General features: G+C 45.5%; 1 protein-coding gene across 5 annotated transcripts in view; it reads right to left on the bottom strand.

The window, feature by feature from the left end:
* CEP170 (centrosomal protein 170) overlaps window positions 1–21,317 on the bottom strand; it is a 548,658-nt gene that overhangs the window by 390,943 nt on the left and 136,398 nt on the right. For 4 of the 5 annotated variants that reach the window (XM_078648584.1, XM_078648586.1, XM_078648587.1 and 1 more), the window contains exon 2: window positions 11,030–11,175. In XM_078648584.1, coding sequence (XP_078504710.1) covers window positions 11,030–11,134 — 105 coding nt within the window. In that variant the 5' untranslated portion in view covers window positions 11,135–11,175. Of the gene's footprint in view, window positions 1–11,029; window positions 11,176–17,746; window positions 17,851–21,317 lie in introns of those variants that run through there. The other variant, XM_078648585.1, reaches the window with a different exon arrangement.

The raw sequence follows: 21,317 nt of genomic DNA, 5'->3' as shown, positions 1-21,317 counted from the left end.
CCTCCTTTCCCAAGATAAGATAATATACTGTAGGCTCATTGGTAGGAAAATCGATCATTAGCCACAACACGCTACTGTGCATTAGGCACATACTACGACATACGTGAAACGCTATGTAATTTGCGTTTAAACTGCGAAAGATGGCTGTTAACATGAAATTCACAGAAAAGAAACGTACAATTTAAATGGACATCTCCTAGAAACGAATTAGGGGGAATGAAGAGCAAGAAACTAAAAATGCAAAGAAATTCCTCTATAAAGTCAAAGGACAAAAGTGTAAACAACTAAGGCAGATTTTTCTACAATGGTAGACATTATCGCTGTTCAGCATTTGCGCATTATGCAGCGGTGCAATTATAATGGCCAATATGCTGGCTAGGCCCTTCACCCAACCCTGAGAGGTCTGATCTGATGAGGGGGCTCCGAAGAGGTTAACTTAATGACTGGTTGCTAACTCAAGGCGCGGATGATACCATTTATAATAGATTTGCCAAAATATCGAAAATATGGTGGGAAAAATATATATACGCATGCAGACAACCACGACCACATGCTCCACAGTTGCCCTCTTCTTCACTGCCCGCGATGAAAGACCTGGCAAAGGGACACAATACAAGGGTGTGGACTGAAGCGGTGGTGGAGTCTGTGAGAAGTTGGCCTGATAGGTGATGTTTCCAATTCTGGAACCACCTGTTATCAGACCAAACAATCCCTTATGGTGTCTGGTTGTAAGTCAACCTTATTAGACAAGCTATCCTAGGGGTAGCATGGACTAAGCAGCCTAAAGGCTTAACTTAAGAGGTCGTGTTAAGCGAGCTGTTTTACCACATACAATCCTGTAGTACCAAATGAAAGGACACCACACAAGTATATATTATAAAAATATATGTATTTATTACTAAAAACAATCCCCAGTATTCTTTATGAATAAAGGGGCACAAGCGTTAAATCAAAAGCACTGTTTAAACATAGAAAGTTGCACAATTATGGATGAGGGCAGGGGGCCACTCAAACCATATACTAAACAAGTGGTATAAGAGATGCCACTCGAGCAGTGGTTAGGCCTAGGGCCTAGGGAATCGCTGGGAGCAGACAGGACAAGCAATGCTGAAGTCGGGAATGGCCCTCGGGATTCGGGAGATGTGCGGAAAGCGCACGCATGCACCAATGTTAACCAATGGTGCGTAAAAGTTGTAAAGTTAAAGTTTAAGGACACTTCCGCTGAACCTAGAGGAACAAAACTTAACACACAGACCCTAGAGATGTGCACCAGTGTGGGAACACCGGCGGAGCAAAGTTACCTCACCCACAGGAAGTGGGTGCACAGGGTCGAAGAGGCGTCGGGTTTTGACACGCAGGTTCTTGGCGCTTGAAGCTGAAGACGCTGCAGGCGATGTGAAGGAGAAGTGTCCGGTGGATCCAAGGGTGGATCTGAAGTGGTGAAGACCTGAAAGCAGAGGGGACAGTGTTCAAAGTCACTGGCCAGTGACCACCGTGGAACCAGATTGGAACCAGGCAAAGTCGGGTGCAAACAGGTGATGAGGTGTTGCTTCTCTCTGCAGCCACGTGGACACGAAGAGGCCAAGGACGTCCAGGAGTCGATCACGAGCTGTCCCTCGAAGGCTCTAGCTGATGGCGGTGTCGGCAACTCGATTGAAGCAAACAAGCCTTGGCTAATGCAAGCCACGGGGAAAGTGAAAAAGGCTTATTACTCGGACCAGCAAGGTCAGAGCGGGTACTCCTTTCTACAGGAGCGAGGGCAGGTCTTGAGCAACCAGACCCACAGTGTAAATCGTAGGTTTCGTCGCCAAGATGGCCGCTGACCACGTGACAAGCGGCCGGGATGGCGAGTCGAGTGGCACAAAGCAAAAGGGCCCCACGCAGATTGTGGAGATGCTGGAGAGCTGATCTTTGGTGCAAATGCTGCTCGATTGTGGGGCTTCTCAAACCCCAAAGCACAGAGTCGAGGGTGCCTCGGGTGCTGCGCAGTCAGCGTCTCGGGGGTCTTTCAAGATGTCCGCTCCCACGTCTCTCGGTGCCTCCACGGGTCCCTTCTTTGCAGAGACTGTGGATCAGGCTGGGAGAAGTCTGGGAAGCTGGGTCTTGTCAGGCTCTGCACTCGGGCTCCGGCGGGAGGCGGCGGCAAAGCAGACGTCGAGGTGCTGGGTAGTGCCTGTGTTCACAGGGTGGCCCCTCCTAGGCCACAAGGGAGATGCTCTTCAGTCTTCTGTTCATCAGAATGTCGAAGTCCAGTCGTCTTCTTAGTTTAAAGGTGATTTCAGGATGATCTGCTGTGTTAGGGCACTGCTCCCACTCTTATTCCAATCTGAGGGGTGGATCTCCTGCTAGGTCCCTCCCTATGGGTGGGACCAGGAAGGGGGGTGGTTACACCCCCTTTCCTTTGTCCAGGTCTCACTGGAGCTGGGGCTGGGCTGCCCCAGAACCGGTTTGACCGGATTATGCAAGGGGAAGCCTTGTGCTCCCCAGGCACTGTCTGGTTTCTTTCAAACCTCCCTGCTACAATACACTATCTCCTGTCTGGAGGGCGGTGACACCCTCCTGTGACAGGAAACCCTTTGTCCAGGACCCATTTGGTCGAGTTTCGGTCAACTGCAGGGGTCCAGACATTTGTCTGTGGCAGAGGCATCCATTTTGTGGATCTAAGGTCTTTGGAGAAATCAACCGCATTAAAGCAAAGTAACATGTCTTACCCCTCTAGAGGGGTGGAATGCTATCCCCGTCGCCAGAACTGGCGAGGGGATAGTATTCCAAATCGTATGACACCTTACACGACATGTTTTGATAAAGCCAAACCAAAGTTGCTAAATAACCGCGAGGATTATAAGGCACTTAATAGTATATGGTATGGCATTATCCTGAAACAGCTTAGGGAGTTGTTCCCGACAGCTGCAGACAGGCTCAGCTCATGCTAGAGCTCCATCTCACATGAAACCACGCACTCTGCCTCCAGGATTGATGAGGCCTTCCATAGGAGTGGCTCACAGGTTAATATGTGTCCAGATATAGGTTTAGATATAGGTATACTATACCTAAGCAAGGGGTGATTACACCACCTTACCCCAGCTGAGTGATCAGCCAGTTGTGTCAATTTAAGAACCAGCCAGGGGTGGCAAAAGATATGCTGCAGCCCCTGGTAGGCCTTGGTGGCTCCTATGCCCTGGGCACCTATAGTGCATTATACAGGGGCTGACAAGGAGTCCATTTCCAATTGTGGTATGTACCTAGGGTACATGGAATCCATTTTACAGAGAGAGCAGATGGCCTGGGGCCCTGATTAGCAGGGAACCAGGTCAACTAAGTCAAAAAACCAGCTAAACACAGGCAAAAAAATCTGGGGTAACCATAGTCAGGTAGCCACCTTCCTACAGAGTCAATGGGAAATGTATACATAGCCAAATTGCTGTACACATTTGCTGAACAATGTGAGGCATATGGTACACCACTGGGACCATTTCTCACTTATATTGCTCTTGTAAGCCGATTATATCAAAGCTGGGGGCAGGTGTAGTCAGAGCCTATGATCTTTGAACCCTGTAAAGTTTACTGACCCAGGGGCATGGTAAAATGGCGTATACCCAACTATAAAACTCATGCAACATAACGTCAAGGGCCTACAGAGTCAAATTACGTGAGCGAGTGTCACAGGAAGGGGCTAGTCTGAAAAACGTGGATGACGGCCTGGAACATAACAAGAGTGGCAAGAAACCCAAGTTTTAAATTTACTCAATTCAGCTATCTCCATCAGACTTATCTAACCCAAGATGCACACATCAAATGTTCGAGAGTGCATCGTATGCCAACCAAGATGTGGGCAGTCGGATGCTGGCTTTTATCATAGGGACTGTATGACAATACAATGGGCATGGGGTGAGGTGTTGGAAAATGTGTCTGAATTCACAGGAGGGAATTGCCACCTATGCCAGGTCTCTGCTTACTTGGCAGCATAGTGGTACAATCCCAAAAAAATAAAAAATACCTGTGCCAATTTGTAGACTTGGCCCTTATACTATTCAAACACTGCAAAACAATGTCATGGAAACCTACTTGTGTTCCGGCTATCGGAAACTGGCTACAAGATCAACGTAAGTGGACAGTGGCTAAATCTGAAATACTCATATTGGCCAGGGTACGTACTGGTGGTGGGGCAATTAGGGTTGTATGGGACACATATGTAGTGAAAGTGGAAGCCACAAATGACACAAGAACACTGTGAACATGACATCGACAGATGCACAGGAAACAAGGATATGGCTAAGGGGAGCCGAGAAGAGATTTTCTTATTTTATTATTGTGGATCTCAGCAGACTTGAAGAAAGTGAAAATTCAAGCATTTAACATGAGAAATTAGAGTAAAGGAAGAATCACCAATAGGGTAGGCCTGGGACAGCCCAGAGGGCAGGGTGCCATGTATTTAGAAAGTAGGACGGGTACTTTTAAGTTTTAAATGTCGTGGTAGTGAAAAACTCCTAGGGATCACAGTGGTGTGAGTCCTGAGGAAAGCTGGAGGATTCATTTTGCTGGCTGAAACATGTCTACACTTGTTTTTAGAGTGGAGGGGTTGGCGTCTCATTATAAGCTCCCCAACCCAGCATCCACATTTTTTGTTTTAAACCTGGATAGGGTACCTAATATCAAAACTATGATGAGGATTTCCTGATACCAGTCTTATATCACTTTTTCTGCATCTTTTCTCACCTGTGATCTTATACTGTAGGTTGTATTGTCTTCCCCCCCATTGCTCCACCTCCAGCGTTGGGCTGGTGCGGAGGTGTTTCAGCAGCCCTATGATGAAGCATGATACAGCTTGCTGTGTGTGAGGGCAGTTTTACTAATTTGGTGCATTTCCCCTACACTCTTGCACCCTCACGCAGTGGTATTATCCCGCTTCTATTTGTGAGATTAAGTGAAAAACTCTTACATTTGTTTGTCACTACTGTAAGTCTTATCTCTCCCATAGGATAACATTGGGTAGCCTTATTATTTTTTAAAGGTGTAATTTCCAAATGGGAAGAGATACCCACTTCAAGTTTGGTGGCTCTGTAATCACAATTTCAATTTCTAACTTATGGTGAAGTTGGATCGTGAATTACAATTCCGAAAATGCTACTTTTAGAAAGTAGGCATTTTCTTGCTTTAGCCATTTGGTGCCTGCAGACTGTTTGGGTCACATGACAGGGTGTAGTTGGCAGCTGGGCTCTTGCGAGGGGAAACTTTAATCTTCACTATCCTCTCCATGCTGCTGTCATCTCACCTGACCGATCCCACCCCCTGAAGAGGCAGGGTATGCAGCATCCCTCAGACCGGTTTGAGGTGGTGAATGGCTTTTGGGCACCGCGGAGATCCCCTGCCATGTGAGTGTGGCCTGGGAGCATAAGCAGAGCCCAGAACATCACACGGCTCACAAATAGGAACCAGCGTAACTAATTCAAGTGAAGTGGCAGTAGCATTTACCTTTTTGGGAATGTCACATAGTATCTTCTAGGATGCTCCAGTAAAAACTGAACAGTAGTAAACTAGTCTGGACTATGTGATTGTTTTGACTAAGGCAGTTGTATTTTTTTATTACACATTATGTCACAACCAGGCCAAGACATGGATGTAAAGGCAAGAGATCTCACCAAGTGAGTGTACGCATTCTATTAGAATGAGGTGATCAATGAAAACAACTCTAAATTGGATCACAAAACATTTTAGTTGGCACTATTACAAGACTTTGGTGGTAAGCAAGGCAATTCTTGGTGCAAATACAGTTTGCCACCATGTTATGAGAGCAGATTTCAGGAGATGGTAGTGTGTGACAGAATTTTTGGGCATATCAGTTATGAACATCTTGTTATAGTGGTTGAATTTGAATTGAATTTGAATTTGGTATTTGTATTGCGCGACTTAACCCGGAGGCATCAAGGCGCATCTGATGGAAACAGCAGAGAGGTGGGTGTCACCCGATGAGGGAAGTTACAGGTAGGCTTCTGCGAAAAGCCAGGTTTTTAGACCTTTACGGAAAAGGGCGAGGGACGGCTTGCCCTTAAGGTCGGCTGGAAGCGTGTTCCACAGTTTTGGGGCAAGGGAGAAATAGGCCCTACCTCCCCACCTAGCCTTAGTAGTTCGAGGGATAAACAAAAGGTTTTTGTTAGCCGATCGCAGGGTCCTGCCCGGAGTGTAGAAGGACACGAGAGACCCAATGTCCTCCGAACCCAATCCGTGTAGAGCACGGTAGGTAAGGACAAGTACCTTAAAGTTTATCCTGGCCTGTAAGGGCAGCCAGTGAAGGTTTTTTCTGATCCTGGATCCAGAGTAACGTCTGGGGGCATCGACTACAAACCTAGCTGTTGCATTCTGGACAACTTGTAGGCGATGGATGAGCTTTTTGTTTATACCTAGGTATAGGGCATTACAATAGTCCAGTCGAGGAGAAATGAGAGCCACTGCAACATGTTTCCGGGCATCCGGGGAGAGATAGTGTGCGAGTTTCCTAAGGATCTTTAAGACACCACAGCAGGTGGAAGCAGTCCTATTGACTTGTTTATCAAAACAAGTGTGGTGTCGATGACAACACCCAGGTTGCGGGCAACTAAGGACGGCTTGGGGCATGTTCCGAGGGCAGGCGTCCACCAATCAGCCGACCAGACATCTTGTTTGCCGCCAAAGATGAGGACCTCGGTCTTTTCCCCATTTAGTTTGAGGAAATTTGAGGTCATCCAGCCTGCCACGGCTTCCATGCAGTTCCTAAACTTTAAGGCCGTGGTCTCAACCGAATGAGATAGGGAGACCATTATCTGGGTGTCGTCAGCGTACGACAAAACTTCCAGTCCGAAGGATCTTACAAGTCTCACAGGTGGGGCCACATATATGTTGAAGAGTGTGGGGCTCAAGGATGAGCCCTGTGGGACCCCACATTGCAAAGGCTTGGCGGATGAGAGGAAGCCGCCCAGTTTGACCCTTTGTGCACGATGGTTGAGGAAGGATGTCAGGAGACCCAGAGCCAGTCCTTCCACTCCCATCTCACCAAGACGAGTGGCCAGAATGGAGGGGGACAGGGTGTCAAAGGCGGCCGTAAGGTCGAGCAGGATCAGAAGGGTAGTCTGACCACTATCGACCTTGGCGCGGATGTTGTTGACCACCACTGTAAGGGCTGACTCTGTGCTGTGCGCCTTCCGGAAACCATGCTGAGAGGGGTCTAGCAGGCTAGCTTTGTTTAGGAAGGCGCTGAGATGGTGATTGAGGTGGGCCTCGAGCATCTTGGCGGGGGCAGGAAGAAGGGATATGGGGCGGAAGTTTTTTAGGATCCCAGGATCCAAGGTTGGCTTTTTCAGAAGAGGTTTGACAATGGCCAGCTTCCAGGTCGCGGGGAAAACACCATTCGAAATTACCAGATTCATTACATCTAGAAAGGGGGGGAGCAGGACCACTCTGCAGTTCTTCAGAATTTTAAGAGGGCAGGGGTCCAGAGGCGATCCCGATTTGAGTTTATTGAGAAGCTCATTTAAAACTTCAGCGGTCAGAGGGGGAAAATTGGACAAGTTACCTCGGGGAGCCGAAGGCGGACTCGGCCAAGGGGGAAAGACAGGTGGCGAGACGGCCTCCCGGATGGAATTGAGGGCTTCTAGGGCGGTATAGATGTCCACGATTTTGGTGTGAAAAAACGAGGAGATCTGATCGCAGAGTTCTTGAGATGCGACAATGGGATTGGGATGCTGAACAAGAGAGAGGGAATCCACAATTTTGAAAAGGTCTCTAGAGGAACTGAGGGAGGTTGTCAGATTGGTAAAATATGACTGTTTGGCTGCCAGGATTGCGGCCTTATATCCTATAATAAGGTTTTGGTGTTTAGTTCTTTCATCTGGTTCAGGGTGGGCTCTCCAGAACCTTTCTTGCCTCCTACACTCCTGCCTGAGGAGTCTAAGGGAATCAGAGAACCACGGGGCCGACGGGCGTTTCCTGGCGCAGTAGTGTAGTTTGGCAGGGGCAAGAATGTTAACTGCCTCTGAGATAGTATTGACAAGCTCCCGAGCAGCAGTATCCGTATCAATTTTGGGAGAGAACTTACAATTGGCGATGATAGGGCCAAGGGACTCGTTATTCAGTCCCCTAGAGTTCCTTTTCAAAGCCCAGTTGTTATTGTCCTTTGCGGGCAGGTCCCGCAGTCCAGATGTGAACTCGATAGGGACTGCCTTATGATCAGACAAGGAGAGGGGGAGGGGAAGGCCTACCTACAGTCTAAGATCGTTGGTAAAGACCCCGTCCAGTGTGTGGCCAGCGGAGTGGGTAAAACTTCCCACTCTTTATAAAAGACCACAAGAGGCCAGAGAATCTACCAGGGATATAGTGTCAGGCGATTTAGAATTTTCCAAATTAAAATTAAAAAGACCAAGAATTGTGTGCTGTTTTGTTTCTGGTTTTATTTTGTGCTGCATTATTGCATTGTGTTGTTGCGTTCTACAGTGGCTGTTGTGCTGCATTCTGTTTTGGCTGTTGTGTTGTGTCCTGTTATGTTTAACTGTATTATGCTGATTTGTGTTTTGTATGTTATAGATGTCATTAAATGTTATTCAAGTTCCAACTAAAAACAGCACATTACTTTAAAGTTACAATTACAAACAATCGTTTACCACTGTCAAGGGTGGTCAAATACTATGTTCCAGCTCTTCCATCATTTAAGACATCAGTCAGCTGAAAACTGTGGTAGAGAACTGTCTTAAAGTAGTGATTTCAGTGCTTACTTTACATGAAAAAGCCACTACAGTTTTGACCTTATTATGAGCATCACATCTGTGTTGTCTTCTCTACAGATATTATGGAAAGTAAAAAGATGTTTCACAAACCCCTACAGACCACCAGTAGCTTTTCAGTTTTCTTGACGTTTATGGCACACCAGATCTCCCCGATGCAGTTCTGAATCTCATCCACCTAACTGAAGATACAGGTAACGTGTAGACTACACTCCCACCAGCTACATACTATCAGCATAAATTTGAAATCCTCTCCACCACCTCTGCAGTGCCACAAAGAGGTCATGTAAAGGCTTCACATAAATATCAAAAAGCAATGAGAAAACCAGAGGCCTAGTGGAACTCCACAGCAGGGTTCTAAAGTTGGCACACTCAGTCCACCCATTACAACCTGAAAAGTCTTCCTAGAAATAAAAGTATTAAGGCCCAATTTAGACTTTGGCGGAAGGGATACTCCATATCACGTCCACCATATTATAACTGTCATAGGATATAAAGTACTTGTAATAAGGCAGACAGGATATCCGTCACATTATGACAGAGTAACCATCCGCCACAGTCTAAATCTGGCCCTAAGTCACTTAAGGAAGATGGAAAACATCCCTGTAATTTGCTATAAGCATTTAATCCTGTGATCTACGGAGTCAAGTGCCGCTGTTCTCACAATCAGTCGCCAGTTATCCAGCCCCATAACATAAGGTGAAGGCTTCTTAAAGTAGAGTGGAACCCAGGACTTCTTCAGAAAGTTTGGGGCATGGGCCTTTATGAAAAAATGGTTTAGATGCTCTGTGATGAACACATACATATCTGGGGCAATCACTTTTATAAGAAAGGAAGAGTAAGGGGCACTGGGTGACATGCATCTTTTTAAGGATATTCTCCATTTCTACTGGTGGTGGGACTTTAACCAAGGAGAATGTTGAAGCTACAATGGGGGAAAGAGCATAGAAGGACAGGCAGCACAGACCCCACTAACAGACTCTGTTTCACATTATCTCCTGGTGTGGTGTGACACACTCACAGGTTAGTGATTCTTTAACCTAAAAAGAATCTTGAAACTTTACTGCAGGAATAGTCTAAGGCTCACGATTCGAAAACTCAGTGAGGGGTTTACCGACTATTAATCCCTTATGATTCGAAGTAGTTCCCTACTGCAGTTGTCTCCTCTACCCTCAAATTGAATTATTATTTTGCTGCTTCTATATTATTTCTAGAGAATCGCCTGAAATAGCCTTCTGCATAGGTTTGGTGAACAATGGACCATGATTTAGAAGCAGACAAGGAATCAATTTTCTCAAAATTCTTCAGTTCTGAGTGACTGCCTTCAATTACGTTTAGTACAAATGCACAGAGGCAATTTGGACCATTCTCCATTTTACCACTGAGAAATTTGTCAAATTCTTGGCACTGATGGTGTAAGGAGACTGTGTGCAGACTGCTGTGTTTGTGAGGTGAAATTGGGGGAAATTGGGTCTTGCAAACGTTCTGCCTATCCCATGTGTATATGGTCTGCTGGTCATGTGCTTGAGGAACGGTGTTGCTTGTTTGAGATCGAGCATGTTCTACTGCGCAGGCATCATGGAGTGCAGCTTCAGTATCCTCTCATGCTAGTAGTTACGTGACACTTATTAAAAGAACCCTAGGACACTACAACACGCTGCTGGGAGCGGATAAGAGAATGAGGGGACATAAGAGAACAAAGGGGTCTTGAAAGTGGGATTCTGCTGTGACTCGGCTTCTCCACATGCAAATACTAGGAGCCCTTACGAAGATGTTAAGAATCAGAAATCAAACGTTAGGTCTATGTATTTGAATGATGATCACTATTTGTTTCTTTTTGAAAAATTAATAAAGAATTGAGATACAAAAAAAAAAAAAGAAGCATACAGGGTTAAATGCTAAGATGTTTCCATACAATGCCTGTCTGCTTTCAGCTCGATTTTTTCCACAGACTGAGGCTCAATAGTGTATTATTCTAACATCAATAAGAGGCAATTGTAATGTGTAGCCGTCTGCGTCAGTGTGAACAATACATCCTTCAATTTCTCTCCCTGCCATTACTCACTGAAAAAAATAAATCGCTTGACAGCTGTATTTGACACCACTTTGCGGCTACGTATGTGTGGGGAAGTTGTATATTACAGCATATCATTACATAGTTGTGCAAATGAAATTCTTCGGCATGATGACAGAGCAGCAGATAGACATTTGCCGAGATTACTAGAACATACAGTGTGTTGAATCTGTCCCACAGAAACATGGAGGGCTGATGCAATTACCTGCAACATCAATTCACAGTCATCTCTCCCAACGAAAATCATCTCTCGGGGCAGCCGGTGGCGCGTGCCTCCACTGCTCACCAAAAACCAGGATGTTAAGCTCATTTTCTGCTTAGCTTCTCAGTTCCTACCAAATCGACGTCATTCTGCAGAGTGAGAGAAAAATGCGTTTAGATATTTTTAGCTGTAGCTAACCTTGAGCAGTACAGTGGGCAAGTGTTCAGCCGACAAGAGAAAAGCACGGTTATATCTACGTTTCTCTTCCAAGGTACCACAACCAAACGACTGCACGCCGGTGTGCTGTGTTTGTTTGCAGCATCACAGCACATGTTGAATTTTTAGAATATTAATTACAAATGTTCGTCAGGTCGATACCATACTACACTAATAAAGGTCAGCAAACAGGAGAAAATTGGAATCTGGTTTTATAATGACCATATCTACAATCTTGCTGTTTAATATGTATGAAAAGGTATTACAATTACCAAAATCAATGGGATGGGACTCATTAACAACGTACAACTCTGTTCAGTAGCTTATCAAGCTTTAGGCATAGGTGTAAATCAAAGACTGAAGGCTTGCGTCGTTAAAAACAAAAGTACTTTGTCTGTTATTGGCCAACCTTTATTCCTATTCGGCTTAATTAAAAGTGTGTAAACAAATTAGCAGTGCCATTTCATTTATGTTGCGCTATGTTGTCTGGAACCGCGGATTGCATGTGCGCGCTTTCGCCACACCGGCCACGTTCTGCATTGTTGGTCTACCGTCATAGAATGTTGGTAGATTCATTTGATATTGTTTTGGTCAATTTCTTATACATTGGGCGAACACTGAGTGATTTGTGTGCAAGGTTGAGCTCCATCAATAGTACATACATTGGTCCCCGGAAGGGCCCACTACCCACCGGATGGAGTTGCGTGTGTAGTGTTTGTTGGTAGCAAGTGTTGATGGCTACTGTGACATACATGTGACTGCAGGGCAAATCTGGGCCTGTCTGGAATGTATGCAAGCTATATTGTCTATCGCGTTAAATTGGAGCGTTGCATTTTTGTTGACACTTGTCCTCTACTGCATGGGGCGTGCATTTGGATTTCTCACTTATAGGCATCTAAATAGCATCCAGAGAGGTAGTGAAGTGCTATCATTTACAACTAAAAGAACTGAATCACAAGGAGCCAAGTAATCTAGATTTTGACTGGAGAAGAATATACAGCCCCTTTTATGAGCGGGACACTGCCCAGGGTTGTTTACGCCAAATGAGCATGATAAATGGAACAGGAATCACAATTGGTTAGGAGCAGAAACAGAGCAATGTTCACATTTCATTTACTGTGTGTAGGGTAAGGAAGATTAGTTTGGACCCGTGAAAAGTGTGTGTTGTTGTAATGAAAAGAGTCCATTAATCCAGGTGTAGATTAAGTAAAATGGTTTATTAAGTAGCTACAATTTAAAGCCCCACCAGGAGTAGCCTCCCTGCTGCTCAGCCCATACTCCAACTGACCCTCACAGACATCTAACATTCCACTGCATCACCACGCACCAACATTCCACACTCGCGCTGGCTGAGCAGCAAATATACATACCCCATCTACCTTCTTTACAGGGAAAAGGAACACAATGCAACTCCCCAATGGAAAATTCGCTTTCGCAAATGCATCACAAAACAAACTCTGCAATAATTAAAAGAAGGACAATCTAGCGAATAATAAATGTAATATCGCTATCTGATGACGAATGCATGCAACTAAATTAGATGTAATACATAAGAAACCATGCTTATAAATACTCTATATAAAAGAAAGACAATATAGCGAATAACAGATGAACATTTCACTATCAGATGAAGAATGCATGGAAACAAATCAGATGTAATACATAAGAAGCCATGCATGTAAAAACACTAAGCACCAGATGGATAAATAAAAGACCACACATATACCTGCACTAAATAATAAAAGGGACATCACCACATCTCCCCTTCAAAACCACAGTAGATCTCACCGCACTGCACCAAGACCCACTTCTCATACCAAACCCCATATGCCACAGAACTTCTCAGTTGGCCAGGCTAGCACGAAAGTCAGCACACAGCAAAAAAAACAACAAAGCGGCGCAGCAGAGAACAATGAAGATAATAAATACACATCAAGACATGAACAAACCAACACACCATCAAACAATACTACACTCATTTACCCACCAAAAGAAAAACTCGCACACTAATACATAAGACCACAGGTGACTTATCCAGCATAGTCATCCCAACAATAAACACCTCTGGACAGGTGACTTATCCACGCACAGTCATCCCAATAAACCTCTGGACAGGTGACTTAGCCACGCACAGACATCCCAACAATGAACACCCTAAACGGGTGACTTATCCACATACAGTCATACCAACCACAACACCTAGAAATGAGTGACTTATCCATGGCAGTCTTCTCAACTACAAAACGAAAGGGGTGACTTGCCAACATGCACACCCACACCAGCAAGAATTTGTGACTTTTCCCCGGAACAGTCATCCTTAAAAAACAAACAAAGCATTTTAGGAGTATACGCAAGAATTCCACTATCCTGAAAACTGTGCAGTTTGTGCATTGCAGAAATTTGACACTGGCACTATGTGTAATTTATCACAGAAAACCTATGGGTATGACTTACTCCCATCAGGCATCCCATACGGAAACAACATGACATCATAACATCAAGAAAAGCGTACTTTAATAAAACAAAAGTCACAGCAGCAGACTAGCAACAAAAATGCTAATGAAGAGGTAGAACTTGTAAAAACAACAAACTATCACTAGCAATTTTGGGCGCATCAAAAATTCAGTCTCACACTGGAGACCAGCGCTTCCTGTGGTGAGCGACTTCTCCCCCAAATATACTGCCACACTGCACCACACTACCAGATGCATGAGTTCACCTCTGGCTTGGCTGCAGGCAACAATGGCAAGTCAAACGTCAACCCTTCCAAGACCATAAGTTGACGCCAAAACTCAATGGCAGTTGTAGTGCGTCGTCCTACTCACAGTACTTTCCATCATGGTTCCACAAAACAGTGCGAGAAGTCGAGGAAATCCGCTATGCGTACTCCCGCATTCATCAGCACAGAGGCGTCACAGGATGAACCACAGAACATAGCCGGAACATTCCACTGCATCACCATGCACCAACATTCCACACCACACTCGCACTGACTGAGCAGCACATATAAGGTGTTTGTGTGTGAGGGGGAGTAAGGAGATGGGGTGGTCTTGCCTCAGGACTCAAAAGAGGGTAATTTACAGTAAGTAAACTACTCAAGCCTTATCGCCTGCCTTTCATTGACTTCAGTTAGTGTCTGTGGATGTACTTTGGTGAAATACACATTTAGGATGAAGCAGTTGAAGAAAAGACTGATATGCTCCTAATACTTCCTACAGAGGAAAAGAAGCTTAGAGCAGACCAAGCGGAGAAAGGTATGGTATCTCCTCATTCAAGTCTTTAACTATGCGGACGACATGCAATTAATCGTCCGTATTGACAATACTGCTTCCTCTCAGGTCAATGTCCAGAATATCCTCCGGTTTATCACTTATTGGATGACCTTTAACTCTTTGAAGATAAACCCAGATAAGACGGAGGTCCTGGTTTTGTCTGCAATGACTTCAGCCTGGTCTAGTTGTTGCTGGCCTGTAGAGCTAGGCAGAGTGCCCTCTCCAGTACCTGTAGTTAAGAGTCTGGGCATTAGATTGGATACCGACCTCTCATTAAAGCAGCACGTTTCAGCTGTAGTTGGTAGCTGTGTTGGCTTAATGCAAAAAACACAGTTGATGGACAGAATGTAGAACAATGTCATAATTTCACCCCAGTACAAGAATCTGGGCCTAAATCCATCGTTTTTTTGCACTCCACACCACCCTGGGTTAGACACTGGCTATATGCAAATCAGCTCTGACCCTGTGCCTCATGGGAACAGTCCAGTCCGAACTACCAAGCCATGTCTTTCCCAGACCGGAATCAAGCATCCAAGGACCGGTTTCTGGCGATCAGCCTTCATCAGCCTGGATAGCTTGACTCCAGTGGTGTGGAGAGCCTGGGACTCACGTCTGAGCATACCCAGCCCACTCGAGGTGAAAATTGCAAAAAACACAGTTGATGGACAGAATGTACAACAATGTCATACATTCACCCCAGTACAAGGATCCGGGCCTAAATCCATCGTTTATTTGCACTCCACACCACCCTGGGTTAGACACTGGCTATATGCAAATCAGCTCTGACCCTGTGCCTCATGGGAACAGTCCAGTCCGAACTACCAAGCCATGTCTTTCCCAGACCGGAATCAAGCATCCAAGGACCGGTTTCTGGCTATCAGCCTTCATCAGCCTGGATAGCTTGACTCCAGTGGTGTGGAGAGCCTGGGACTCACGTCTGAGCATACCCAGCCCACTGATAGCCAGAAACCGGTCCTTGGATGCTTGATTCCGGTCTGGGAAAGACATGGCTTGGTAGTTCGGACTGGACTGTTCCCATGAGGCACAGGGTCAGAGTTGATTTGCTTATAGCCAGTGTCTAACCCAGGGTGGTGTGGAGTGCAAAAAAATGATGGATTTAGGCCCAGATCCTTGTACTGGGGTGAATGTATGACATTGCTCTAAATTCTGTCCATCTACTGTGTTTTTTGCAATTGTCACCCCAAGTGGGCTGGGTATGCTCAGACGTGAGTCCCAGGCTCTCCACACCACTGGAGTCAAGCTATCCAGGCTGATGAAGGCTGATCGCCAGAAACCGGTCCTTGGATGCTTGATTCCGGTCTGGGAAAGACATGGCTTGGTAGTTCGGACTGGACTGTTCCCATGAGGCACAGGGTCAGAGCTGATTTGCATATAGCCAGTGTCTAACCCAGGGTGGTGTGGAGTGCAAAAAACGATGGATTTAGGCCCAGATCCTTGTACTGGGGTGAATGTATGACATTGTTCTACATTCTGTCCATCAACTGTGTTTTTTGCAGGTGTTGGCTCAATGCGGCAGCTCTGGAAGCTGGTACATCTGCTGTCTGTATCAACTAGACAGACTGTGGTGACCGCGCTTATTCTCTCCCGGTTAGACTATGGGAACGCAGTATACCTCGGACTACCTGAGGTACTCCTCAAAAAACTTCAGGTTGTCATGAATGATGCTGCAAGGTTAATTTACATGCTACCTAGAAGCGCTCACGCAACACCAATACTGAAGCAGCTGCATTGGCTCCCATTGAAACAACAAATTGATTTCAAGGTTTTATGTATTGTACATAAAACACAGTATGGTATAGTCCCAGAATATATCAGGGACCGTCTTAAGGTCTATGCACCCAGTCGTTTGCTCCGTTCATCACACTCAAGTCTCTTAGTCTGCCCACGGTTTAAAGGAACTAGACTGGGTGGCTGAACCTTTTCCGTAGTTGCTCCCAAACTCTGGAATAAACTACCTGAAACTCTCCGCGAAGAAGCCAGGCTCTTACCGTTTAGGAAGGGCTTGAAAACGGTACTATTTAGAGAAGCTTATGGTTAGCTCTACCTGAGGCCTCCGTTTGGTTGCCTGGTGCCTGAATTTTTTTTCCCTCCTGCTGTCAGACTCTGCAGTGCATTTGTATTTTGAACTGTGTTAACATCTTAGCGCTTAGAGACCGTGGGTGATAGGCGCTTTATAAGTATAAATAAATACAAATACAAATAAATACCACATAACGTTCTCTCTTCGGGGGTTAGTCAATTGTTTTCCCTAAACTGGACTGACCATTTTGCAGTATCTATATGCATCACCATCCAAGCCTTCTCAGCTTTCCCTCGTAATGAGCTCCCTATGACCAGACAATGGTCTAAGATTAAATCATTTGATTCAAGCTGCCTTTTGGCGGTTTTTAAACTTTGTCTGTCCATATCTGTGGAGAAGGCAGAGTCGGAGATGAAGAGATGGCTCTCAGGGTCCTTAGATCAACTGATCCCTTTTTCCAATGTTTATTGAAAAAATGTAAAATTATGGGACGTAATTGGTGTACATCATATGATGCTGTTAAAAAGACTATTGACAGAGAAGTAATATGGATGTATCACAGGGTGATCAAGATCACATGGGTGGCATTCCTTGCTTCAGAAAATGAAAATGCCCTCTAATTACTCTAAGCAGGTCTTTGCTATTGTGCAGCCATTTAAGGACTCTAGCTCTAAACCCCCCCTACTACTTCCTAACCCCGCGAGATGCAATGAATTAGCTCATCATTTTTTAATACAGTCAGAAAGAGTTTATCCCTCCTTCCATGACAGAACACTTTCAGTCAGTAGCCAGAGCACCTTGGGTAACATTCTTACAGGTGAGACTGCTGAGAAGGTGTTGGCCAATTTCCATCTGTTCACCTTGGCTGATCTTGCTAAAGTAGCCATGTCAATTAAATCAGGTTTCCCACTGCATCCTGTAAAGCTTCATATTCTCAAAGCTGTCTCGGAGATCACTTTACCAGCTATGCTTGGACTTCTAAATCTGTCCATCTCTACATCTAACAATCCTTCTGCCTGGAAACATGTGATAGCGAAACCTCTGCTGAACAAAGCCACCCTAAAGTTCCACACTATTGGCCAATCTTCCTCTATCCATTCTCCATGAAGGTGCTGGAAAAATGTATTAATCAACAAGTCTAGCTTTATTGAAGCCAATAATATCCTACATGCCTCCCAATCCGGCTTTTACCTCTTCACAGCACCAAGGCTGCCTTGTTGGCAGTCTCAGCAGAGCGCAAGTGGACACTGGATCGGGGTGGCGCGGCTGGGGTCATCGTCTTTGATCCAAGTGCAGCTTTTGTAACAGTCCCACTTGCAACTATGCAGATACCTTCACAGCTGTGAGACGAGAGATATGGTTTTTAATTGGTCTGCTTTTTTATAAAATCATTTTTTTCAAGTTGAGGGCGACCCTGATCTATCAGAGTCCTTATATATTGACTGTGGAAATCCTCTGGGATCATCCCGAAGCCCTTCTCTTTTTAATATTTACGTCCATCAGCTTGCAGATCTAGTGGAATCTTCTGGCCTCAAGTTGCTCGGGTATGCTGATGGCACCCTCGAGGTTCTATCTCTTTCAAAAGCCCAAGGCAACTTCCCTGACCAGCTGAGAAGATGCCTGGGCTGTTGGCAGTATCCAATTGGATGGGACAGAACTGCCTTTCATTAAGCAATGCCTCCCTAATAGAAAGCCAGGATCCTGTGGCGAAAGTCTGACTTTTGTGCCTAACTTGAGAAGAGCGAGAAGGGGAAGTTGCTCTTTTAAAACCATGCCGCCAGGCTGTGGAATGCTCTTCCTTCTCATCTAAGGCACAGTATGAGTGGGTCAATATATAAGAAAATAGCCTTAAAGCTGGCTTTTCTAAGCTCAGTTAAGCTCTCTCTTGATGTTTCGGTCTGGTTCCTCGGTGCTGGTAAGCCCCCTGAGGCAGCCACGTCATGTGCTTTATAAATCCTAAGCATTACATAACTAGACACATTACAAACAACGTGGGGCAAAGTTTTCATAAGCATGAGACATTTCCTATTGTTTTGCGGAGTTGATCTTTGTGTCCGACCAGGCTTAAATTCTGATGTTAAAATGTTTACTTTTAGACTCCGATTGTGTTAAATACTGTGTATTTTCAGATTGTGTTAAATACTGTGCATTTTCAGAGTGTTTGGCAAGCGTTCAGGCATGCATGTATGTTGACATACACTTTTATTTATTTACCACCCAATATGTAATAGAACAGGTTTTTTCCAGTCTGCACCAAAATTAAAAATGTAACTATTTCAACTGCTTTTACATTTCTACGCCTAATTCCAAGTGTCTTTATTTATTATAGCCTTCAACTGCCACATTGAAAGGAGCTAGGTGCTGATGGAGAAGCAAATTAAAACAGTAACTGACACACTGACAGCTTGGTTCTCATCTAAGAAGGAGACTTATAGGTGCACATATATCTGGTGGGAGCCAGGGGGCGGGGGCAACATTGGCAGTTGAACTATTTTGCTGCCCAAAGACAGTTGTGACGGACTATGTGAGCAACACATTTTAGAGTCTGCCTGAGGAAAATAAGAGCAGAGTATGCTCCAAAGGTAAAGCTTTTATTCACTTTAACACCACCATCCCAAATTCCAAAATAAAGACTGGAAATTGGGTTTAAGTGGGTAAGCCATACATGTTTACACTGGGTTGCGCAGCCTCAGGCCAGACAAGCAGTAACCAAGTCACTGCCTACTGTTCAGTCACTCTTTGACTATGGAGTAAAAAAGCACTAAACTTTCTCAAATATAGTAGTAGTAGTAGTAGTAGTAGTAGTAGTAGTAGTAGTAGTAGTAGTAGTAGAAACACTTTATTCGATTAGTACAAACGAGAATCATAAAAGCATATAATAAATTATACATTAATATACACAGTTAGTACAATTAAAAAGAAATCACATTTTATGGTAAAAAATTACTACTGTTTAATAGATCTTTCTCAATCACATTATTATGGATTTCGTACATTTTACCACGTTTTTCAAAAAATTTACCAGACACCATATGACAAATTCATTATTTAAAAAATGCAATACTAAAAACGTTGGTCGACATCTTTTAAAATCTAATTTCTTTAAAATTAGTAGTAGCCATTTTTTTCTAAGCAAGGTATAAAATTTACAGAAAAATACAGTATGGATTGTGGACTGTTCTGAAATGTCATCTCCGGGGCATAATTGCATCTCTCGCGTCCATTCCTTCACTTTTGGGAAACTTATCGTACAATGGAAGATGTCTAATCTAAATCTCACTAACAGTAGTCTTTCGTATTGGCTGGGTACAAGTATGAGGTAGGGTTGCATACTGTTTAATCATTATCAATTGGTGGTGCACTAGAGTGGGCTTTGCTAGTTCTTTAGATAACCATTGTGACTCGAGTAGTGCCATACAATTTCTTTTCAGCTCTTTCCTAGATATCACTCTCATGGTACAGGGTTCATTATAAAAGTTAGTATAACCTGAATCATTCAGAAAATCCCAAACATATCTTAACCACTTAAGATTCATTACATCCTTAAAAACATCTTGGTTTACATGGGTTTCCTCATTTTTCCACAGCCTGTGCCACAGCATCACTGGCTCTTTTTTAGGTCTCGGCCTAGCGATGGCTGCGCTTGCGCAGATTCGCTGGCGAGATTTTATGTTTTTTATGTATGGGGGCTTGAACCCGCCCCTCTTCTCCATTGGCTGGCTTCCTAAACGGAGGCCAGCCATTGGAGGAGAGGGGCATCACCCAGTTCAAGACGGGATTCGGGGGGGGGGGGGGGTGTTTTTGGTGTTCTTTCTCTCCCTGACGTCATCGGCAGAGAGCAGCCCCTCATCACGCTGCCCGAACGCCCAAGTCAGCTCTCTGATTGGTGTTCCTTATTAACCAATCATAGGGCCGACTGGTGCGTGCAGGCAGCGTGAGCAAACTCTGCCTCCTCTCCACACAGCGCAGCTTGGCCCAGGTACAGAGGGTGAACTTGTGTTTCTTGGCGTGGATTCGCCGCACAGTTACACCAGCAGCAGCGGTGAAGGAAGCCTCCGCGCCCCGTCCTCGGCGCCTTCCACCTCCTTCTCCACAGCCTCCTGCTCGTCGTCCACCTCCTCGCACTACTAGTCGTCCTCGTCCGACAAGGAGTTGGAAGACGAGCTTCTGGAGCTGAAATCGAGCCCGGGCTTCGAGAGCATGTGCCCGGGTTCCTCGGCGCTCGACCGGGACCTGAAGATCACTGCACCGCCCTCCCCCCTGCCTCCGAGATCCTAGAGCCTGAGCTGGCTCGAGGGCCATTACGCTGTGCTCTGGGACGTCCTACCACAGCACGGGGGAGCCGACTCCCAGATGCAGGTCTTCCGGTTTCCCTTTTACCCACTCCCTCCCTCCTGCTACGTGGCAACACATCTCCCTCCCTCCCACTCCCGCTCCTCAGGCCGGCCGCCCGCCATGTTACGCACCGGAGAGGGAGTGAAAGGAGGGGGGACAGCAAGTGCAGCATGCGTCCCTCTGGAGCCGGCGCGGAGTCTCTCCTGGTCGCGGCCCGCAGCTTGGATAACGCAGGTAAGGGGTTTGTGCTAGCTCGTTGTGCTTGCTCTCCTGCCCCCTCGTTCTTTGTGCTTGCTCTCCTGCCCCCTGCCCCCCTGGCTGTGCTCGTTTTTTCTGGACTCTGTGTGTGTGTGGGGGGGGGACTCTGTGTGTGTGTGTGTGGGGGGGGGACTCTGTGTGTGTGTGTGTGGGGGGGGACTCTGTGTGT

Source organism: Lissotriton helveticus, chromosome 6 (assembly GCF_964261635.1).
Source record: "Lissotriton helveticus chromosome 6, aLisHel1.1, whole genome shotgun sequence".
NCBI classification, from domain to species: Eukaryota; Metazoa; Chordata; class Amphibia; order Caudata; family Salamandridae; genus Lissotriton; species Lissotriton helveticus.
The sequence above is the reverse complement of the archived record's forward strand: the minus strand, read 5'-3'. Positions and strand labels throughout refer to the sequence as shown.